This window comes from Microcaecilia unicolor, chromosome 6, assembly GCF_901765095.1.
Source record: "Microcaecilia unicolor chromosome 6, aMicUni1.1, whole genome shotgun sequence".
Lineage (NCBI taxonomy): Eukaryota > Metazoa > Chordata > Amphibia > Gymnophiona > Siphonopidae > Microcaecilia > Microcaecilia unicolor.
In genome coordinates, this window is record NC_044036.1 from 158,800,417 (window position 1) to 158,821,131 (window position 20,715).

Sequence of the window (20,715 nt, forward strand, 5' to 3'; positions counted from 1 at the left end):
TGGAATCCAAGAGAAGGCTGGGAAAATGATGGTAGCTCCCTCCCTCCCTCCTACATTTCTCCCCTCTACCGTCTCATGGGCACAATCATCTCTCCATGCAACCTCCTCTCTAGATTGATTACCTAATGCTGGCAAGCAGAGACCAGGACTTCTTATCTGTGGTTTTTCTTCTGTTCTATGACATTTAAACTGAGTGGTTCCCGGGAGTTCATGTGACCCTGCATGATCTGAGATCTAAATGAAGCTGGCAAAGAGGAAGCAGTCACAGTTAATAACTGCTGGCCTTTTGCCAGTGGGCATGTATTGCACTGGCTTGGGGGGGGGTGGAGGGGAGGTTAGGAGGAAGAGAGTACAGGACATAGTGGAAAGATTGTGCTTAGGTAAGAAGATGGAAGAGGTTGCTGGTGGTGCTATTTAGGGCTTGTGGCATTGCAAGGAAGGGCATACCTTGCACATTGAACACCTTGTGCAGTTGAACTCTCTCAAAGTTCATCTAATTCCCCAAGAGTATCAGTTGACCACATCTTTCAAGTGACTTATATTTGCTACTCTTGGAGAGATGATGCTGGGCTCTATGATCCATTTGACTAACCCAGAATGTCAGATTTACATCCGTATTTATGCCATCTGATGTTCAAGATGACAAGGAGTCCTATAATTTTATATCCATTGCTATTCATGATGAAAATAAAACTGAGCACTTTGTCAGAGTTAATATAGAACAACAACTAGTTCTGAGTCAATGGTAGGATGCCGCCCATTTGAAAATGTCTATCAGTGGTGAGGAAACCCAGGGCTGGTTGCAGCTGGCTGTGACTGATTGTATTCAACTGTGGGGAGCCTGTAGCATTGCGTTACAAATCCAGTATGTACTTAATTAAACATCCAGTTAGGCTGGAGATTTCTATAGTCTTAGAGCAGTTGGAACTGTAATCTCAAATAAATTCTCAGTCTTGTCTGTTTCAAGCAATAAATCAATTAGTCAATTAGTCATGATGGTGAAGAAATAATTTTTTCACCTGGGTTAAACCAGAATTTGGTAAGTCTTTTCTTAAGTTCTGGGACCGAAGAGGTTCAAGAGCCATGAATGTCTATGTGTATACGACTAAATACATATATTTGGGCCAGTGTATATTTACAAAAGACAAGTTTCTGTGTCCAGATCTTTTCCAGTTCCAATGTAAAAGTCACTAATAAGATCCCACATCAATCGAGATGCTACCAACATAGCTATAAAATTCAGACTATCTGCCAAGACAGTCAGAACATCTGGTGTCTTCTTTCTCTCCCAGGTGGACCTGATAGTACATGACAAACTTTAGTAGAAGGTGGAGTGGTCTCAAAAGGGACCTTGAGAACTTCTTTATAATACCGCTGAAGCATGTCCACCGGAGAAACAAGATCACTTTTAGGGAAATTCAAAAATCTTAAATTCCATGTTTTAGAAAAATTTTCATAGATCTCCTGAACCCTTCAGATAGCCATCTGGTAACAGTAGTATTCTTAACTACAATAACATGATATTCAAATTGTTCTAATCAAGACTCAAAGTCAGCAGACATTTGCTCCACCACACCAAGCAGCAGAGAAAACCCGAGCAGATTGATTGAGAACTTAATCGATATGTGAAGCTAATCTTCATTGACACAGCCCAGATTATATTTAACATTGTTGTCAGAGGTTTTGTCTGCAATATGCTCACATATATCAGAAAACTCCCCGTAGGGGTCTCACGTACTTCTTCTGTTGATCCTAGAGATGATCAGATGTAATAGAGACAGTGGACCCTTCTCTCAAAATGCTTTTCCGTTCCTCTACATAAGATTCTTGCAGTAATGGAGGGGGATCCACCTAAGAGACTGGATTATGCTACTCCAGCTGTGCACCATTCATATTAACAGCTTACTCCCGAATCACTTCCGGATCTGGCTGCCACAGTACAGGATCCTCTACCGCCCCTGGCATAGGAAGGGCAATTTCTTGCTGTTTGAGTCTAAGCATTACTGAGAGAACTCATGCCCATATCCAGCCTTTTTTGCCCTCAGCTCAACGCCCCAGAAACATCATCGCCAGAAGTCACCACCAAATGAGAGTCGTGCAAGATTTGGGGTGATGGAAATTATTGCCTGGTCTTTGCACTTCCCCATCTAAATAGAGGGCACAAAGGGCGCTCCTTACCAAAGCATCTGCTCCATGACCATCTCAGGAAAGAGCACACACTCTTCCTGAGTAATGCATGCTCTTTCTAAAGAGTGCATGCTTTTGTGGATGCCACATGAAAAAAAACATGAACATTGATTTTTTTTGCTTGTTTTTTATGCCAGTGACATGAAATTACGTGGGATATATCATTAATCAACAACAAAACAATAAAGAAACAGCAGCGACCTCAAAAGTTTACAGTTTTCAAAAAACTCTTGAAAGGAAATTTTTAAAAAAGAAGGAAATGACATCAAAACAATTGTTAATATGGTCGTAGAACCTTTTGCATAGCTGTTTCAAGTTCGAGACCTGAATTAATTAAGAACTCAAATCATTTGTCATTCCTCCACCTCCTAACCAAAAATATTCTTTATTATAAACAATGATTAAAAACTTTTCATATCAAAAACTATATAGCCCAAAAGAGTCAAACGACCTAAAAGGTACTTAAAGGTCCTAAAAGGTGTTTATCTGAACAGATAATCCAGCGCCAAAATACATCGCCAACCGATGCTCACAAACAATCAAGCGTTTTGGCAGTAAGCCTGCTTCTAGTGTTAATGTGAATATATGTTGTGTCCCTGCTGAAATAAACACAACCCAAAATGTTCCAGGCAATAAAGACACCAAACCTTTCATACGTGGCTCTAAGGGGCACCCATTTAGGCCATCTAAAACGAAGCCTAAATACCTGCATTTAAATTAGTTGCAGGTCGGGTGTATTCCATAATAGTGCGCATAGGGGTCCTTTTGCTAAGCTGCTATATTATTATTATTATTAGCATTTGTATAGCGCTACCAGACGCACGCAGCGCTGAACACCTGATACAAGGAGACAGTCCCTGCTCAAAAGAGCTTACAATCTAAATAATACAGACAGACAAGACAGTTACGGGTGAGGGAAGTAATGGGTGAGAAGGGAGGAAGGGACAAGGGGAGGGCAATTGTGGCTAGGAGGTAAAAGCAGCAGTGAAAAGGTGGGTTTTCAGCATAGATTTGAAAACAGGTAGAGATGGAGCTAGACGTATAGGTGCAGGAAGTCTATTCTAGGTATAAGGTGCCGCGCGAGAAAAGGAGCTATAACAATTGGCCTGCGGTAGTGTGAGCATATCTTTTGGGCACGCGGTGGATCATTTTTTTTACTGTGTCTAGGAAAAAGGGCCTTTTTTAAAGGGGCCGTAAAATGGACGTGTGCTAAAACTGAAACCAGCGCGTGTCCATTTTCTGCCTGACACCTTACTGCCACCCATTGACCTAGCGGTAAGGTCTGACATGCTACCATGTGGTAAGCATGCAGCACACGCCAACTGCCATTTACCATTGGGTAGGCGCTCCGCAATAGAAAATAGTTTCTACTGCGTGTTTTTGACACACACCAAATTCAGAATTAATGCCTAGGGCATGCGTTAACTGGGTGGTGATGCTGATTTGGCACACGCTGGACAAGCGTAGCCCCTTACGCACCTTTATAAAAGGGCCCCATAGTTTTGTGAAATGCCCATGGACACGCCTCCTTTTCAACGGCACACATTAGAATTTACAAGCACCGCATTGCAGAATATGCTTAGAAAGTTGTGTGTGTAAATTCTAATTAAAGCCAATTAGTGCTGCTTGTTAATTTATTTATTGAGATTTATTAACTGCCTTTATGAAGAGATTCACCCATGGCAGTAGGTTCAGTTAAACTAAAACGTATAATTTTGTTAACTGCGTAACAATAGTAAAATAAAGAAGAATAAACATAAATACAATAAATGAGGTAAAGTTGAAAACAGTAAATTGAAACTGAATAATAGATCTACCATAAAACAATATCAAAAAATATACATATGTAACAGCATATTGCTAATGGTACACATAAGAAGCATGCAATAGAACATTCAGCTAACATGATGCTAGAGATTTTCTATAATGCGGCTTACCATATAGCTGAGTTGTGTGTGCAATATGGCCATGCAGCCAAATTAGCGCGCACACCCCAGGGCGCCATATGTAAAATTTGGGGGTTTGCCATTAGCAAAACACCTTGCTCTCGGAAAATATCTAGTTTCCTTTACCTCTAACCAACCTTTGTAGTAATAATATGCAAATTGAGTGATTTTTGCCAAGGCAAAAATATGAGTTTTAAAAGGTGAACTCAGCCTTTACTCATCAATGGATTCATTGTTTTCATTGGTGACTACCTGCTTCAGCATTCCTTACAACATAGATCTGTACTGTATTTGTGGTTCTTGCAGCTGGTGTAGATATATCTGTGCTTCAGGTAGAAAAAAAAGGCAAATTCTTCTTGCTACTTAGCTGGGAGAGTTTGGAAAGGATTTGAAGTTATATAGTACTGAGACTGTAGATAAAGGGATTTTCTTTTCTGTGCATTGATTTATCCACACCTATAATTTTTTTAATACAACCATTTGAAATCATTAAAAAGACAATAATTTGCTTGCAATGATCAATACATATTGATGATTCTTTCTTCTTTGGTATGGACTTTTGTTCATGACAATTAAGGGGACCTTTTACTAAGCAGTGTAGGCGCCTACGTGCACCGAACACGCACCAAATTGGAGTTACCGCCCAGTTACCGCATGGCCCTTGTGGTAATTTCAATTTTGGCGCGCATCCACCACGCGCATCTGAAAAATATTTTTTATTTTCTGGCATGCATAATGGATGCGCCAAGTGCCATTTGACGCGTGTAGGTCTCAGACACAAAATGGATGCACGGCAATTTTCGGTAAAAAAACGCCTTTTTTACAGGTGAGCTAAAAAATGGATCGGCATGCACCCAAAACCCGCACCTACACTACCGCAAGCCATTTCTCAGCGTGCCTTTGTAAAAGGACCCCACAGTGTTGTGCTCAGAAAAATTGTAAGCAGTTGTGGGTGTGCTACTGGGTTCTTCTATAACATACCTGCCTGCTCTGTAACTTGTTCACCTGATGTCAAGGATGAGGGAACCATGTTATATGTCATTTTAAAAAAGAATTTAATAATCAAAAAATCTTAAATTGCCCGGAGTGCAATAATATATCTCAAAAACACAAAAATCACTCCTTTTATACAGTCTGTAGATGAGCGCAAGACCTTGAACTATAATAGAAAATTTATGTAAATAAAGTAGCCTCAATAGCCCAGGGAACCTATAATTAGGACTCCACTGAATTGGCCAACATCATGGGCTCCTCCTACCTTCCGAAAAAACTCACAGACAACAAAAAAACTCCCTAACTCAGGGAGAAAAAGGTTCTGTGAACAAAAAACGGAAAGCGGAGTGTTTTCAATTATTAAAGAACAGTCCAAATCTGTGCACCCCTCTACAGAGAGTACTTAATGGATGTAAAGAACTTATAAATTCCCTTCATAGACCTCTTGATAAAGTGAACTGGAAAAATTCAAAAATAGAGCACAATTGCAGTGTTTACTATTCAACAAGGATCAGCCACAACATTCAAAAAATCAATCACTTAGGTTGAAACGCTGATTTTTGCCTCTGAAGTCAGAGCATCCTGATTCCCAGACTTCGGCAGAGAAAGAATTTCAAATAGCTAATTCGTTTCTTCCAGTCAAATGTTTGCACCAGTCATGAAATTAAATCAAATCCAATTTTTTCAAAGTGGGTAGTAATAAGTAATCTTCCACACTCGCAATGTCTTACCAACTTTCCCGACAGCAAGGGACCCCACTGTTTCGCAACCTTCATCAGGAGAAATATCAAAAAACAAAAAATGTTTTTTTCTTTTCAATCCATCGCGATTGATGTTGGCCAATTCAGTGGAGTCCTAATTATAGGTTCCCTGGGCTATTGAGGCTATTTTATTTACATAAATTTTCTATTATAGTTCAAGGTCTTGCGCTCATCTACAGACTGTATAAAAGGAGAGATTTTTGTGTTTTTGAGATATATGTCATTTTTTAAAATGTATTTTTTAAAGATATATTTTCTAAAATGACTGTATTGGCAGTATGAGGAGGAGTGGCTTAGTGGTTAGAGCACTGGTCTTACAATCCAGAGGTGGCCAGTTCAAATCCCACTGCTGCTCCTTGTGGTCTTGGGCAAGTCACTTAACCCTCCATTGCCTCAGGTACAAACTTAGATTGTGAGCCCTCCTAGGACAGAGAAATATCCAGTGTACCTGAATGTAACTCACCTTGAGCTACTACTGAAAAAGGTGTCTAATTTCTACTCCCAGATCACATTTGTGGGATCTCCTACTTAATTGACTGGTGGCTGAGTTCTGTTATTTAGGGGCTGTTTTACTAAAGCTTAGGGTGTGGGAATCAGGGGTGGACTGAGAGTAATCTGGACCCCTGGGCAGTAAGGGTCATTGGGCCGCCACTGCTATGCTGCAGCCCCCCTCACCACTCACCATAACCCTCCATGCCGCCGGAGCTGCTGCCCCCCTCCAGCACACTACAGTTCTCCGAGCCTCAGTGGGCTCTTCTCGGTCCTACCTTGAAGGCCCCTGGTGGTCTAGTATCTTCTTCAGAGACAGGAAAGAACTCCACTCTTTCCTGCCCACTACCACAATTCTCCCGGCGCTGCCGTGTTTTCAAAATGGGTGCAGAGATTTCCCACGGTAATCTCGCGGGTCTCAACAGTCTTGCAAGACTGCCCCAGGGAGTCTCAGCAACCTTTTTTGAAACACAGCAGGCAGAACAGTGCCAGCGGGCAGGAAAGAGTGTTGTTCTTTCTTGCCCCCACAGAGGCCACTAGACCAGCTCCTTCTACCTGTGGACATCCGTGAAACACAAATTTGTTCATTGGTCCAGGAGGAGGGGGTTGCGGGGGCTCTGAGGGAAAAACCCTTGTTTTCCCTTTCCTCTTACACATAAGAAACTTGACAAAGTAAAAAGAGAACAGAGCACTGCAATCAAACCACCTCCATCTTGGCTCCTATAGGGGATTGGTTCTAAAGATGAAAGTACAGTTTGAGCTTTCATTTGTAAAGTGTTTCTCCCACAACTGGGGCATTCGGCACTGCTCCTTCGTGCACACTCTTTTACCACCAAGAAGAAACAGGACCAGCCACTTCTTTGACAGATTTGGAATTTATTATGGCCGCAGCCAAGCACCTTAAATTACATCTTATAAATCGTATTTACATACATTGCAAACTTCATAACTTCCTATAGTATCACACTCATAGGAAACCCCCCTGGGTACACAGCTTATCATTTGTTTCGTGTTTCATCGCGCTGCCGGTTGTGCCGTCAAAGCACACCCCCGCTGCCGGTTGTGCCGTCAAAGCACACCCCCGCTGATCCTGGTGCCGCTCATTTAAGGACAGCCCCCTGCATAATCTCTGGGCCTCCTGGCTGCTTTAGCCAGGAGACAATGTGATCAAGGTAAGTGAACTTCAACCCGGCCGCTTGCCGGTCTTACCCTTGAACTTGAACTTTGGTCATTATTCCCCGCCCCCGAGGAACCATTCTGTGCTGACATGCTGTGTACCCGCTGTGGTTTTACCTAATTGCTGTCCCTAACCGCCCAGCTGCGACAGTTGTGCCTGAACTCTGGGTGAGTGGGCCGGGTCAGCTCCTCTGTCTCGCTGCTGCCCGCCGGAAAAGACCTTTTCTCACCTGCCAACCCTCTTTTAATGCCTACCCTCCCCCTTCCCCCCCCCTCCTTCCCCTGTCTTCCTTAACCCTTTCTTACCCGCTGGCCTACAGTCCAGTTGTGGCCGGCCTCCCTAGTTGGTTTGGCCTTCTCCTTTCCATGTCTAAATTATAATTCTTTTGCTGCCAATGGCTGCCAATAGAAGTAATATGGCTGTTGAGGTAGCCTCCATCCCTGGGGAGAAGGCAAGGAAGAATCTCATCTACCGTGGAGATTATAACCCAAGGAAATACATGGTAAATATTAGCAGTCAGATTTGGAAAGTTTTGAATTGTAAAATAAAATTACAATTTTTTTAGGGCTCTGGAAGACTCAGTAGAACAGGGATTTTCTACCTAGTCCTCAGGACACAACCAGCCAGTCAGGTTTTTAGGATACCCACAATGAATATGCGTGAGATAGACTTGCATTCAGTGGAGTCAGTGGATGCAAATTTATCTCATGAATATTCATTGTGGGTGTCTTGAAAATCCTGAGGACTGGGTTGAGAACCCCTGTAGTAAAATATTCATGCCTGTAGTTGTGTAATGCTTCATACAACAAGCTCCTCCCATGCATATTTCTCAGTGTTCTGAAGCTCATCATGCATCATTTTCCAATTTATGGTAAATGTTTAGAAGCTGTCCAGTTAGGCTAATGAGCACTGCCTCTACAAGTTTTCAGTGTGCTGCTGATAAGGATAAGATAATGAAGGCTGCTTCCCCTTTTGCCTGTAGAAACCATATTTCCTGCTCATGCCTTTCATACAATTATTTTTTCTGAAGACAAATTAGTGGATTCATTTACTGTCTGAATGTCTTCCTTTCATTACCACAGTGGCAAATGCAGTTGGGATTCAGACTTCACAATATCATTACATTCATGAGGAAGCTGGTTTCTTTGCTTTGTATATTTTGCAAGTCACACTCTTTACTTTATTCATATTCCAGGCATTTCTAGATCCAACTGTGAACCCAGGAAGTTCACATAGTTTTTGTTTTAAAGGAAAATTGGCTTGTGCTATAAGAACAGTTCTGGGAAATATAATTTTAATATGCCATGTTGAGTATATTTTTTGGGGGGAATCACTGTATATATCTCTTGAATTAAAGTACTGTAGACTGTCCATAAAGTCCCTGGTGTTGAGGGGACATATGACCAGTCATCGGTAGGATTGACTAGAAGGCTTTTGTCTATAAGGTACCTTATGGCCATCTGACTCCTTATTACCAAGGGGATATTTGGACTCTCACTAGTTGTTGTAGGATTACCTTTAAATCTTAGATTTTCTACAGGAATGAGAGGAGACAGAGGATAAAGTTATATATTTTATTTATGCTTACCAACACAAGGCGATGCAATCAGAGACATCAATTGACTTCTGGACAGAGTGACAGCACCTCTGGTAGCATCTGGGTCTTCTGCCAGCCACTCCCAGATCTAGCCCTGCTTTTATACCCTCTCTCTTCATTGAAAGTAATGGGGCCCATAGACTGCTATGATAAAGTTGTTTATGCCAAACTCAGTCAACCGCAGATCCCCCTCTCACCCGCCTTTCTTCTATTTTAGGTTCCTTAATTTTGCACCTGCTATGATAAAACAATTTTTTCTAACTGACACGTAGCCTTAAAGTTTCCATTTCATAACTCATTTTGCAATTCATCTTCCATTTTGTATCTTCAGACTACAACTGAACTTCCATTTTGATTATAGTCCCCTTGGCCTTACTTTTCCATTTCCAGTCATCTAGACCTCCTTTTAGGCTTAATTACTAGGCCATGCTTTTCCAACAAGGCCTCAATTATACCAGCCATTGACTTTTAACATTACCAGTTGTTTTTAAGAGTCTAAACTCCAAGGTTTTGCCTTCCAACATTTCAGTGGAGGCCCAAGGAGGGCTCCTAGCTGTACCATATCTCTACAGTCTCTAAGCCCTAGTAATAGTAATGATAGATGTACACATGGAACATTGATAGATTAATGCAGTGCTTCCCAATCTTTTTGTGGCTGTGACCCTATGATTGTGGCCCAATAAAATTGTGTGTCCTCCTGGAGGTGCAGAATAATGATGCATCTATGGAGAGCCCACCTAGGTTGTGATCCCAAACTTTGATTTGGTGACCTCATATGGTGTCCCGACCTACAGATAGGTTCCCAAGAAAAGTAAACAAGGTCAACTGGTCCAGTATTTCCTTAGGCAAGGAAATGGGCAGGCCTGGAAGGGCAAATGGTCCTTATCTACCAACATCTACCATACTTTGGGTTGAGAGTACCCTTATTCTGAGTAAATGTCTGAAAAGGTATTTGAAAGTGTCTAATGCTTTGAATTTCGAAAAGATATTTTGCAATGTATTTTTCTTTTTGTCAATGGTCAGTCATTGTTTTTTGGCATTGAGGAGATCTGTTAACGTTGTTACATTAATTGCACTTTTCTTGCCTTTCTTGTGCATCTGATATGCACACAAAGCTATGTGCATATAGCTTAGGTACATAAGTTTACCCAGACTGAATAGCTGCATTCTTAGGGATGGGATTGGAGAGGAGTTTGGATTTACTTCCATATTTTTGAAAATTTAAGTATGAATTAACCAGTTTAGGAATGAATTAACCAAGAAAATTTGTGGTTTTTAATGCTGATGTTACATCAGGCTTTAATCTGCTACCTGATCCATGCATGGTTGTTTTTGGTAATAGAAAATCTGTGGAGGCGGAGGCAGGCTTGCTTCAGGGCTTGCAAGTGTATGCCCCCTGACAGATGCCATGCTGACTTTCTCTCTTGTTGCCCCAATTGTTCCACTCCACTTCTGCTGTATTCCTTCCCTGTCATCTCTTCTCCAAGTTGAAGGGCCTTCATCCATTAAGCCTTGTTCATAAGGGAGTCATTCCTAATTGCCTTTATCATTTTTGTTGCTCTTCTCTGAAGCTTCTCTTATTCTGTTATGCTATTTTTGGGTCTTGGCACATTATAAAGTAAACTTCGAAGTTCTGGAAAGTCTGTAAAACATTTAGGGAAAAATAAATATATATAGACATATCCTGCATACCATCACTGGAAATGTTTTCAGGCATCATTTGCTACACCATGTGCCACATGACAAACTCAATATATATTGATGAGATATGGAAATTCCTGTAAACTCAGGGGTTCTCAAGCCAGTCCTCGGGACACACCCAGCCAGGATTTCTTTTAGGATTTCACAATGAATAGGAGAGAACCAAACAGAGGAAGCTATAATCTGCAGGAAATATCAAGCAGTCCACAAGAAGCAGAAAACACATCTTCTAATGTAGAAAAAACTTTATTCCAGTTAGTCTAGAGCATATAATGCCCGACGTGGCCACGTTTCCCCTTCCTAGAGGCTTTGTCAGTGGCTTAAATTATTAGGGTCCCATAGGGCACATACACCCAATAATTTGTTGTTATTCCAAGATAGACAAAATCGATACTAAAGCAAATAGCAATCAGAGTACTGGTGCACAGAGACTTGCCTTCTCAGTCAGCATGCTGATTGGAATAAAGTTTTTTCTACATTAGAAGATACGTTTTCTGCTTCTTGTGGACTACTATCCACAATTAAATTTGCATGAGATAAATTTGCATGCACTGCCTCTATTGTATGCAGATGTGTCTCCTGCATATTTTGAGCACTATGTACTGAATCTTGCTCTATATCTCAAACTTTCATTGTCTGAACATAATCATGGGCTTCGGCTTATGCAACATATTCGTGAAAATGTCTGTTTACTGAAAGCTGGTTCGATCCATATGGTCTGTTATCTAAAAGTAATTCTGTTAGCCAAAACAACTTTTTTTTTTTTAATCAGAAAACTTCTATTATGTAGAAAAATTCATTGTCTCAACTAGGCCTTGGCGCATCCATTCTGTACTCTGATGTGTACATATACCACTGGATTCTATATATGGTGTCCAAAGTTGCGTGCCAAAATTTGAGCATGTGCCCATGTTGTGCATGCAACTTAATTGATCAGTGAGCCTTAACTAGTCATAATTGGGCGCTAACAATCAATTATTGCAGTTAATTGGCATCAATTAAAAGTTGCATGTGTAGCTGGCAGTGTGCTATTCTATAAGACTCGGCGCCTAACTCTCATAGCATGTATCTTGAAAGGTGGCGTGGTCAGTGATGCGTCAGCATTTCAGAACGTTGCGAGCAGAATAATAGAATTCACCCAAAGTGCGTCTAAGTTGGGTACCTGCTTTTAGCAGGTGTTAGTACAGCACCTAAAAGTTAGGTGCCAGATCCACGCCAAACGCTATTATATAAAAGGTGGGCTCCCTTTATATAATAGCGCTTAATGCTCAATTGTTTTCGCACACGTTTTATTGAATTCCCACCGTATCTACTTTGTTGTCTTTCTGTTTTTTTTTCATATTAGAATATTTGATTGCAATAAGGTCAGTTAGGTAATTGTAATCGACAAGCTGTGTCAGGTTCTCAGGTTCAGAGCCCGCGGGGCTGGGCTCTGGAGCAAACGTGAGCCCTTGGGCTGCTGACGAGTAGCGACAGCAGCAGGCAAAACCCACCAACCAACACTGGGTAAGCACACCGGCAGGGACTGCAGGCACTGCCCAGCGAACCGGAACACATGGACTGGAATCCCCCGGACTGGAGGACACAGGACTGGAACACTGGACTGCAATCCCCCGGACTGGAACACACACCGGACCGGAACACACTGGACTGGAGCGCACCAGACTGGAACACACACCAGACCGGAACACACTGGACTGGAGCACACTGGACTGGTCCCCTGGACTGGAGGACACAGGGCTGGAACACTGGACTGGAGCACACTGGACTGGTCCACACAGCTTCACCTGCACTTAGCTACTAAGCCCCCCAGGAGTTGAGCTCATGGGTTCGAGTAGCCGGCAGGACTTACTGGACGACACAGGGACCAGGACTAGAACAAGCTGTAACTGAAGTGCACCTAACTCCTAAAGTGACCAAAAGTGTTCCTAAGCCCAGCACCAACAGAAAAGCTCCTAAGCCCTCCACTAACAGCAGTGCTCCTAACAGAAACTAACAGGGGGTGCCCCTACGCCCTACACGAACAGAAGTGCAGGGAAACCACAAGGGAAAAGGAAGGGAAGACAAATGCCAGACCTAACACTGGTACTTCCTAAGCACCAAGCTGCAGCAGCTAAACATGGGTTCTCACCCTGGTGCTTCCTAAGCACCCAGCTACAGCAGCTAAACACAGGTCATGAGGAAAAGCGGGGCAAGCACAAGGAAACAAGCAGGAAAGCCAAATACCCCAACAACAAAAGGTGCTTCCTAAACACTTACTAACAAGGGTGCTCCCAGCACCAAACTCCAGCACTGCACTAACAGCAGTGCTACACACTGTAGCAAAAGGGAAAGCAGAGGAGCCAAAGGGAAAAACAGGGAAATCAAACACACAAGTCACAAGTGCACACTGACTGCACTAAACTAACCTGGACCTAAAGCAAATAGCCAGAAGCAAACGTTGCGAAGACCCTGAAGGAAAGAACCCACTTCCTTATCAAGGCCCTCCCAGATGATGTCACACTCCCTAGACCTAGGCAAAAGCACACTGACCCAGAGAGGCCCAACCCACACCAATGCAACACTGTGAAGCACTTGAAGCCAGTACACCCAAAGAGAGGTAGAGCAACTCAGGCAACACACACACAGGTGCAGTATAGTGAAACAATTAGAGCCATGCTGCTGGAAGCTGCCAGCACAGAGAGACAGAGCCAGCTCAGAAAGGACAGAGAAAAGAAACAGAAGCCAGCTAAGAAGCTGACCCCCAGGAAAGAGGTAAGTTTGAGAGGGGTTCAGACCCCAATCATAACAAGCTGATTCTTTACCATGCAGCATCTGTTCTGTAATATGAGACTATAGTATTCAGTGTAGTTTATCATTTTCATTAAATATGCAGCATGCTTGGACACACCTTAGCACAAGCATCTTCGTGTCAAATGTAGAGAACGATACTGAAATATTAATGAAATTGTCCCACAGATGTTTTGATGATTATGCATCTGTTGACAACCGATAAATCCTCACCCCATGACTAGGGATATTACCGTCATATGATATCGAATGAGGTATTAAATGAAAGGATGGCAGCTGTAGAGTTAGTTTGATTCTGATTTCACCCAGCATCGTTAAAGAATTCACTCTTATTTTCATGGTGGAGTTGTGTTTGCTAATGCTCTTTCACATCTTGCCAGCATATCATGACAGGTTAAGTAAATAATCGAGCACCAGCTGTTTCTATTCTTGATAGCCTTTAATAAGCTGCTAACAGAAAAAATGTTTTCCAAAGGAGGTTTAAATTTCACCTTTACAGAAAGGTTTTGACCTTGTCTTAAATGTATCTAGCAAGTAGCGTCCAGTACTATCCAATACTGGTTTGTGCTTTCCTAAACATTTGTCCTAATGAGTATAATTAGGGAACTTTTAGTACAATAAGAATGACAGAATGCAACAAAAATTATATCATGAATTAAATGTCCAATAATGTCCTTAAAATGGTTTTAATAAAAAAAGCCCCATAAAAAATAAAGGAGTCAGCACTGATAGTCATTTGACTTTAGCATAATATAAACATAGTAAAGTGTCTCTTACGTGAACATCTGCAAGCATTTTGTACTAGGAATCATGAAAACAGAAAGAGTGCTTCAGAGAACTCCATCAAAATCATAGAAATCAGAAAAAAATGTAACCATAAAACCACTAGTTTGCTACACCCATGTTAAAGATGTGATTAGGAAAAATAGGCCAGGAAAATACGTTGCCAAATTATTGCAAACCAAGCAGAGGAAGGATGAACTAGTAGGGAGAGTTAAAAACTTTGCTCCAATTCAAACATAATAAAACCAAAGTCCATTGATAGGTGGTGGTTTTACAAGTAGTCCACTGTGAATGGCAAACCAGTCAATAGCCTGACATGTTTCGGGGCTGCCGCCAGCATCAAGGTATAATCAATAACTGGACTGTCAGCCTTAAGCTTCCTACATGCAGCAGGCCTGGAATAAACACTTAAAATAAATAAACAAACAAACAAAAAAAAACCCAAACAAAAACAAAATAAACTAAGCAAATCCCAGAAAAACAAACACCAAAAAATCTAAAACAACCAAACCAAGAATGAAAGAGGCCAGAGGAAAAGTGAAATGTCACAACGTATTCTATAGCTTGAGAACCCAGATGTGTCACAGAAAGAAACTGAGTATGTGTCCACCACATTTGTATTCCACCCCCCCAAAATAAAAGCTGGATAGAGATTTGTAAGCCAGGAAGAGGAATTCATATTACCTTAAAAAGTACCAAAATGTATCTACTGTTCCCTGCCATCAAGCACTCTACAATATACCACAAAGGGTAAACAAATGTGACTCTACTCGTCCCAAAACATATAGATATTAATAGTGCCAATAAAAGAACCCCCCTCCCCCAAAGAAACAAAAGTTAAGAATGCTATAAAGGTTACTAAAAGAAGAGCAAACAAATAAATGTTACCTCACTAGGGTTATAGTACTCTAAACACTGGTGTTACCAGGATTAATACAAAGCCGTCCTGTAGTCAATAGAAGTTATAGAGCCAACATAAATATTTCCAATGGATATTGGTGCAATAATAGAGATCCAAAAATCGTTAATCTCAATAGGGCTATGGTAGCAGCCTCTCAAACCCAGATAATAAGAAGCGGAAGTACTATTGGTAGTACTTTCAAAACCTGCTACAACAACACCCTGCAATGATACAGTTCCAGTAAAACTTATCTAGTGTCCCATTGCCTAAAAAGCAATCCTGGAGCAAAACAACACATGGACTCTCAGCGAAGGGGACTGTGGCAGGGCTGCTTAAACTGTTTCTTGCCAGTACTGGTGATTGACAACTCAGCATTGATCGGGGCTGTACAAAACGTGAAAACCTTAAAAGGCTCAATTATTAAAACCAATCCAATTGGTTAAAAAATGCTCAGCATTTTACTTAGGCACCTAAATATTTGGCAACTAAACTTAGTGCCCTGTTTACTAAGATGCACAAGCGTTTTAAGCGCGTGCTAAAAATTAGCATGCGCTAACTGTATAGACACCCATAGGAATATTATGGGCATCTACACGGTTGGCGCGTGCTAATGCTAAGTGTGCGCTTAAAACACTAACACACATCTAGCGTGGGTTAGTAAACAGGGCCCTTAGTTTTTTAAAATTCAGTTGAAAAGCCACTTAAGGGACCTATTTTACTGTGGGTGTTTACACACATTATTAAGATGGTCAAAAAAGTAGTTAGGGGTGAATTCTTTATATGACGCCAATAAAATCAGCACCAAAAAACCCCGCGCTTAACGCTATTCTATAAACCTTGCCTAAAGTTAGGTGCGGTTTATAAAATATGCATAGCGCCTGTTCCGAAGACTAAAATTTAGGTGCGACCATTTATGCCAACTAAAACTTGGTATATATGCCCACATCTAACTTAGGCGTGGATCAGGCATATTCTATAATAACTAGTAAAAAAAAGCCCGTTTCTGACACAAATGAAACAGGCGCTAGCAAGGTTTTCCTCGGATTGTGTATGTTTGAGAGAGAGAGAGAGTGTGTGTGAGAGATGGAGTGTGTGTGTCAGAGAGAGACAGAGACAGCGTGTGTGTGTGTGTTTGTGTGTGAGAGAGTGTGTGAGAGACAGAGTGTCTGTGTGTGACAGAAAGATAGAGTGTGATAGACAGGGCGTGTGTCAGAGAGAGTGTATGTGAGAGACAGTGAGTGAGTGTGAGCCCCCACCCCCCTCTCGCAGGGCCCCCCTCCCCACCCCCACCTCTCTGGTATCAGGACCCCCTCCCCACCTCCCTCTCCCCTGCCTCCCCTCCAGCCAGCCATGTTCAGCGACCCTCCTCTCCCCCCCCTCAGCCACCTATGTCAGTGACCCTCCCCTCCCCCCTGGCGCATCAAACCCCCTCGCCACCCGCAGCTGCCAGTGGTGAAGCAGCAGCGGCCAGACAGCGTAACCAGTGGCAGCTGCAGGTGGCGAGGGGGTGTTTGATGTGCTGGGGGGGCTTGGGTGATGTGCCGGGGGGTGGTCTGTGGTGCCGTGCTTGTAGTTTTTTGATGCGCACTGACAGCTGATTCCCAGGCAGGGGGAGGAGTAGGGAAACTACTCCTCCCCTTGCCTGGGAATCAGCTGTGAGTGACATCATCCTGGCTACGGAGCCTAGCTCAGCAACTCCAGGAGCCACGGACACAGGCAGTCCCACATTAGAACGTTGGTGGTGAGAATTATTATATAGGATATGCATAATTTTTAGGAATGACCATAACCTGCCTTTGCCCCTCCCATGGACACATCCCCTTTTGAGATCCACATTGTGACAAAACAGTGGGTTTTAACCCCGTAAACTGTATGATTATTTCTTGAAGTGTATTTCTCTAGTTTGGCCAGCAGGTGATGCTGGTTTGTGTGTTGGATCTGTGAGTGCTTTCTGGGAACTGTGGGACCACTGGGAGTGTGGTCCCAGTAACCTAGAAATCATCGGGGAACACCTTGAGAGCGGGAGACTCGCTGGAAGGCATTTGTGATCCGGTCGGTGGGTTGGAGGAGGGTACTAGTGTACAGCACAAATGGCAGGTGCAGGTGGATCTGAGCTGTGCTGGGGATATACCCTCTAAGTGGCCACGGGATAGCCCCAGGAGGGTGGCTAGGCGTTTTGTGATACACACGTTAGAATTTACATGCACCTCTTTACAGAATACGCTTAGAAAGTTGCATGTGTAAATTCTAATTAATTGTAATTAGTGCCACTAATTGCTTGTTAGTGACCCATTATCAGCCCCAATTAGCTTGTTAACCAATTAAGTTGTGTGTGCAATTTTGCTGTACTGCCAAATTTGCATGCACAGCTTTAGGCGACAATCTTGGATGCACTCACCCTTCTCTCCTCTTTCCTGGTTTCCCTGCTCCTTCCGTCTCTTCCCCATCCTCCCCAATAGTACTTGTGTGTGTTTTCTGTTGTATTAGCTTAATTTTGCTGCATTAGCATTTGCCTCTACGGTGCGCTGTAAGCCACATTGAGCCTGACGCTGTTGGGAAAATGTGGGGTACAAATGAGATAATAAATAAATAAATAAATATATTGAATCTGTTAACTGCCACATGAAACATCTACCTAGATTCTATAAAGTTGCGCTTACAAATTTCCAACTAGTGTGCAAACAGAATACACTTGGATTTTGGTGCAGAATGTTAGTCGCGCTATATAGAATCTAGGGGAGATTGTCCTTTGGAGAATAGTAGCTTAGCAAGGATGTCACACCTAACGCTGGGTGCTAGATTTACACCTGCTAAAACCTGCACCCAACTTATGTGTGGAAATGAAATTATTTTTTAACATTGTGCCTAAATTCTATGAATGCCCCTGACCCACCCATGCCCTTCCCAGGTCCATGCCTCCTTTTGAGTGCATGCCATAAAATTTAGGTGCTCATGTTATAGAATAGGGCGCAGGGCAGATCTGTGGGTAACTCCAAATTAATTCCAATTAATACCAATTATTGATTGTTAACGGCTCATTAACTAATTAGTTTGTGTGCAGATCTGGGCTCCATGCCCAAATTTGGGTGACCTATATAGAATCTGGAAGTTAGAGCCTAAATGTCACAAGGACCCTTTTACAAAGCTGTGGCAAAAAGCAGCCATAGTGCACTCTTATGGCTGATTTTTCATTTTCTGATTTAGGAGCCCTTTTACAAGGCAGCGGTAGGGCTGCCTCGCGTGTAGCTTGTGCCAAATCGACACTGCCACCCGGTTAGCGCATTCACCTGGCAGTAATTTGTGAAACTGGCACTCACTGTTTCCCGCAGTAGAAAATATTTTTCTATATTTCTACCACGGGGCGTTCCCGGTGGTGATTGGCAGTGCGGCTACATTGGCACACCCTTCATGAGTACCACACGTTGAAACAGATAAGTGTGCTGCATGCTACACATAAAAGTTTATGCTGAAGATTTTGAATATGTTTATGTCACTATAAGTTAAAGTAATAATAAAAGTTTTTGAAAGGGCTTTTGGCCGATGATCAACTAGTGGATACAGCCCACGCTGAGCTCTAAGTGAGCATTAAGTGAGCTTTCCACGGTCCGGTCCGTAGGGTGCCGTATTATTACGGACACCTGAGGCCTTTTCCCTTTCTTTCCTTTTGATAAGGTAATATAGTAGATGGTTTGGTATTTAATATCCACTTTGGTTGGAGGTTTGATCATATAATCTGGAGCCGGTCCATGCAATATCTGGAATATAAAGGTACATAGCTTGAACGAGATCCTGGCTTTAATGGGGATAAAATCCATGAGTAATTGTACATGAATGATAATGAGGCCAGATCCCACTCCTGTTTCAGACTGAGCTGAATGTATAAAGGAGAAGAAAGAAATTGCCAGGACAAAAATAAATCAACAAGGCTATGATAGGGAAGTTTTGAACTGAAAAGGTGATCTAGAAAATGGTAGATTTTCAGGTGAATATTGCTGCATTTTTGAGTGACTATGATCCAGTTTTTGTATTTTCTGTGAGCCATGTCATGTATCTTAAGAATGTTCACAGGCCACCTGTCACTTCCTCACCATTTTTGTCATTTTCAGTAGATTTTGTATTATGATGACTGTAGAATATGGATCGCAGGCACCTTTCCATTTTCCTCTGCTTTTTTTTTTATTTTCTTGGAACTTTGAACTCCCACTCTGCATCCCTCATAAAATACTGAGCTGGTACGCAGGGACAGGACATGGTCTTTCTTAAGTTTTGGTCAGTTGACTTGATTCTGCTTGATTATTGTATCTCACCGCTGTTTGATAGAAGATACATTTCTTGGTTGAAAACTGTTAAAATATAATACATCATAAGAATAGCCCTTCCTGTTTGCTGAAAATATTAAATAGGAGACACTGCTTCTTTGAAATGTCAGAGACAGAGTAATACAGTAATGGATTTAAAATACTAATATTGATTTTACATTTACTTGCTTAGTACCACAGAGTAATTTAATTGAGAAAAATGTGATTTGATGACTGATTGATGGTGATGGGAAGACACAGCAGTGCTGTGTAGCAGGGCTAAGTGATTACTTGCTGTCTTTTGCCACAGTCAACATGAATTATTGATCGAGATTTCAGAAATAGTGCACATGCCGACTGTGTTGCCTGTAATATAAGATAGACAGAGGTTCTGTCATGAAATCACATGCTTGGAGCTTTCCATGTGTGACTGTGTGCTTCCGAAAACCTTTATTGTTTTTCAAAACTTGAAACGTTTCATTAGATTGAGTAAGTAATGGAAGTATGAGTCGTCAAGCTTATTTCTACCGTGTCCCTCCACAGGAGCTACACAGAAGAAGCAGCCAGCTTCAGCCTGAACCTGCCAAAACAAAGGCTCTTCAAACAGTCATTGAAATGAAGGTATGTACGACAACTTAAATGTGTAACTACAATATTACCTATGCAGTTTGTTTTCACTTGTTTTCCGTAGAATGAAGGGGACCTCAGTTTGAAAAAAACTATTTCAAAGATCTTCAGTTACAAAGCTTTGTTAAGGTATCAGCTGTATTTCATTTCATACATATTTATAGACTGACCAATAAGATACTTGAATACGGGCAGCTTTCATTGGGATAAGACTGGTAGCACCATGCTGCCAAGTTGAAATAAAGGAACAACAAAAATATGTCTACCTAGGAAACAGTTTATTACCATAAAAAGCAAGTTGTCATTAATAAAATAACATGTTTTCCTCTTACTTTAGCAAAGTGAGTTGTTTTTAATTTGTAAGCTTTTAAAATACTTTTGTACTTACCACAAGTTGTTTTCTTGGAACACATGTAGACTTTGAATATCCATGTCTGACTTTCATTACATTTTATGCCTCTGTAA

General features: G+C 41.9%; 1 protein-coding gene across 1 annotated transcript in view; it reads left to right on the plus strand.

The window, feature by feature from the left end:
* The window catches only part of ERC2 (ELKS/RAB6-interacting/CAST family member 2), a 692,745-nt gene that overhangs the window by 99,682 nt on the left and 572,348 nt on the right, over positions 1 to 20,715 (plus strand). The window contains 1 exon segment of the mRNA XM_030206769.1: positions 20,167 to 20,244. Within this exon segment, the coding sequence (XP_030062629.1) occupies positions 20,167 to 20,244 (78 nt within the window).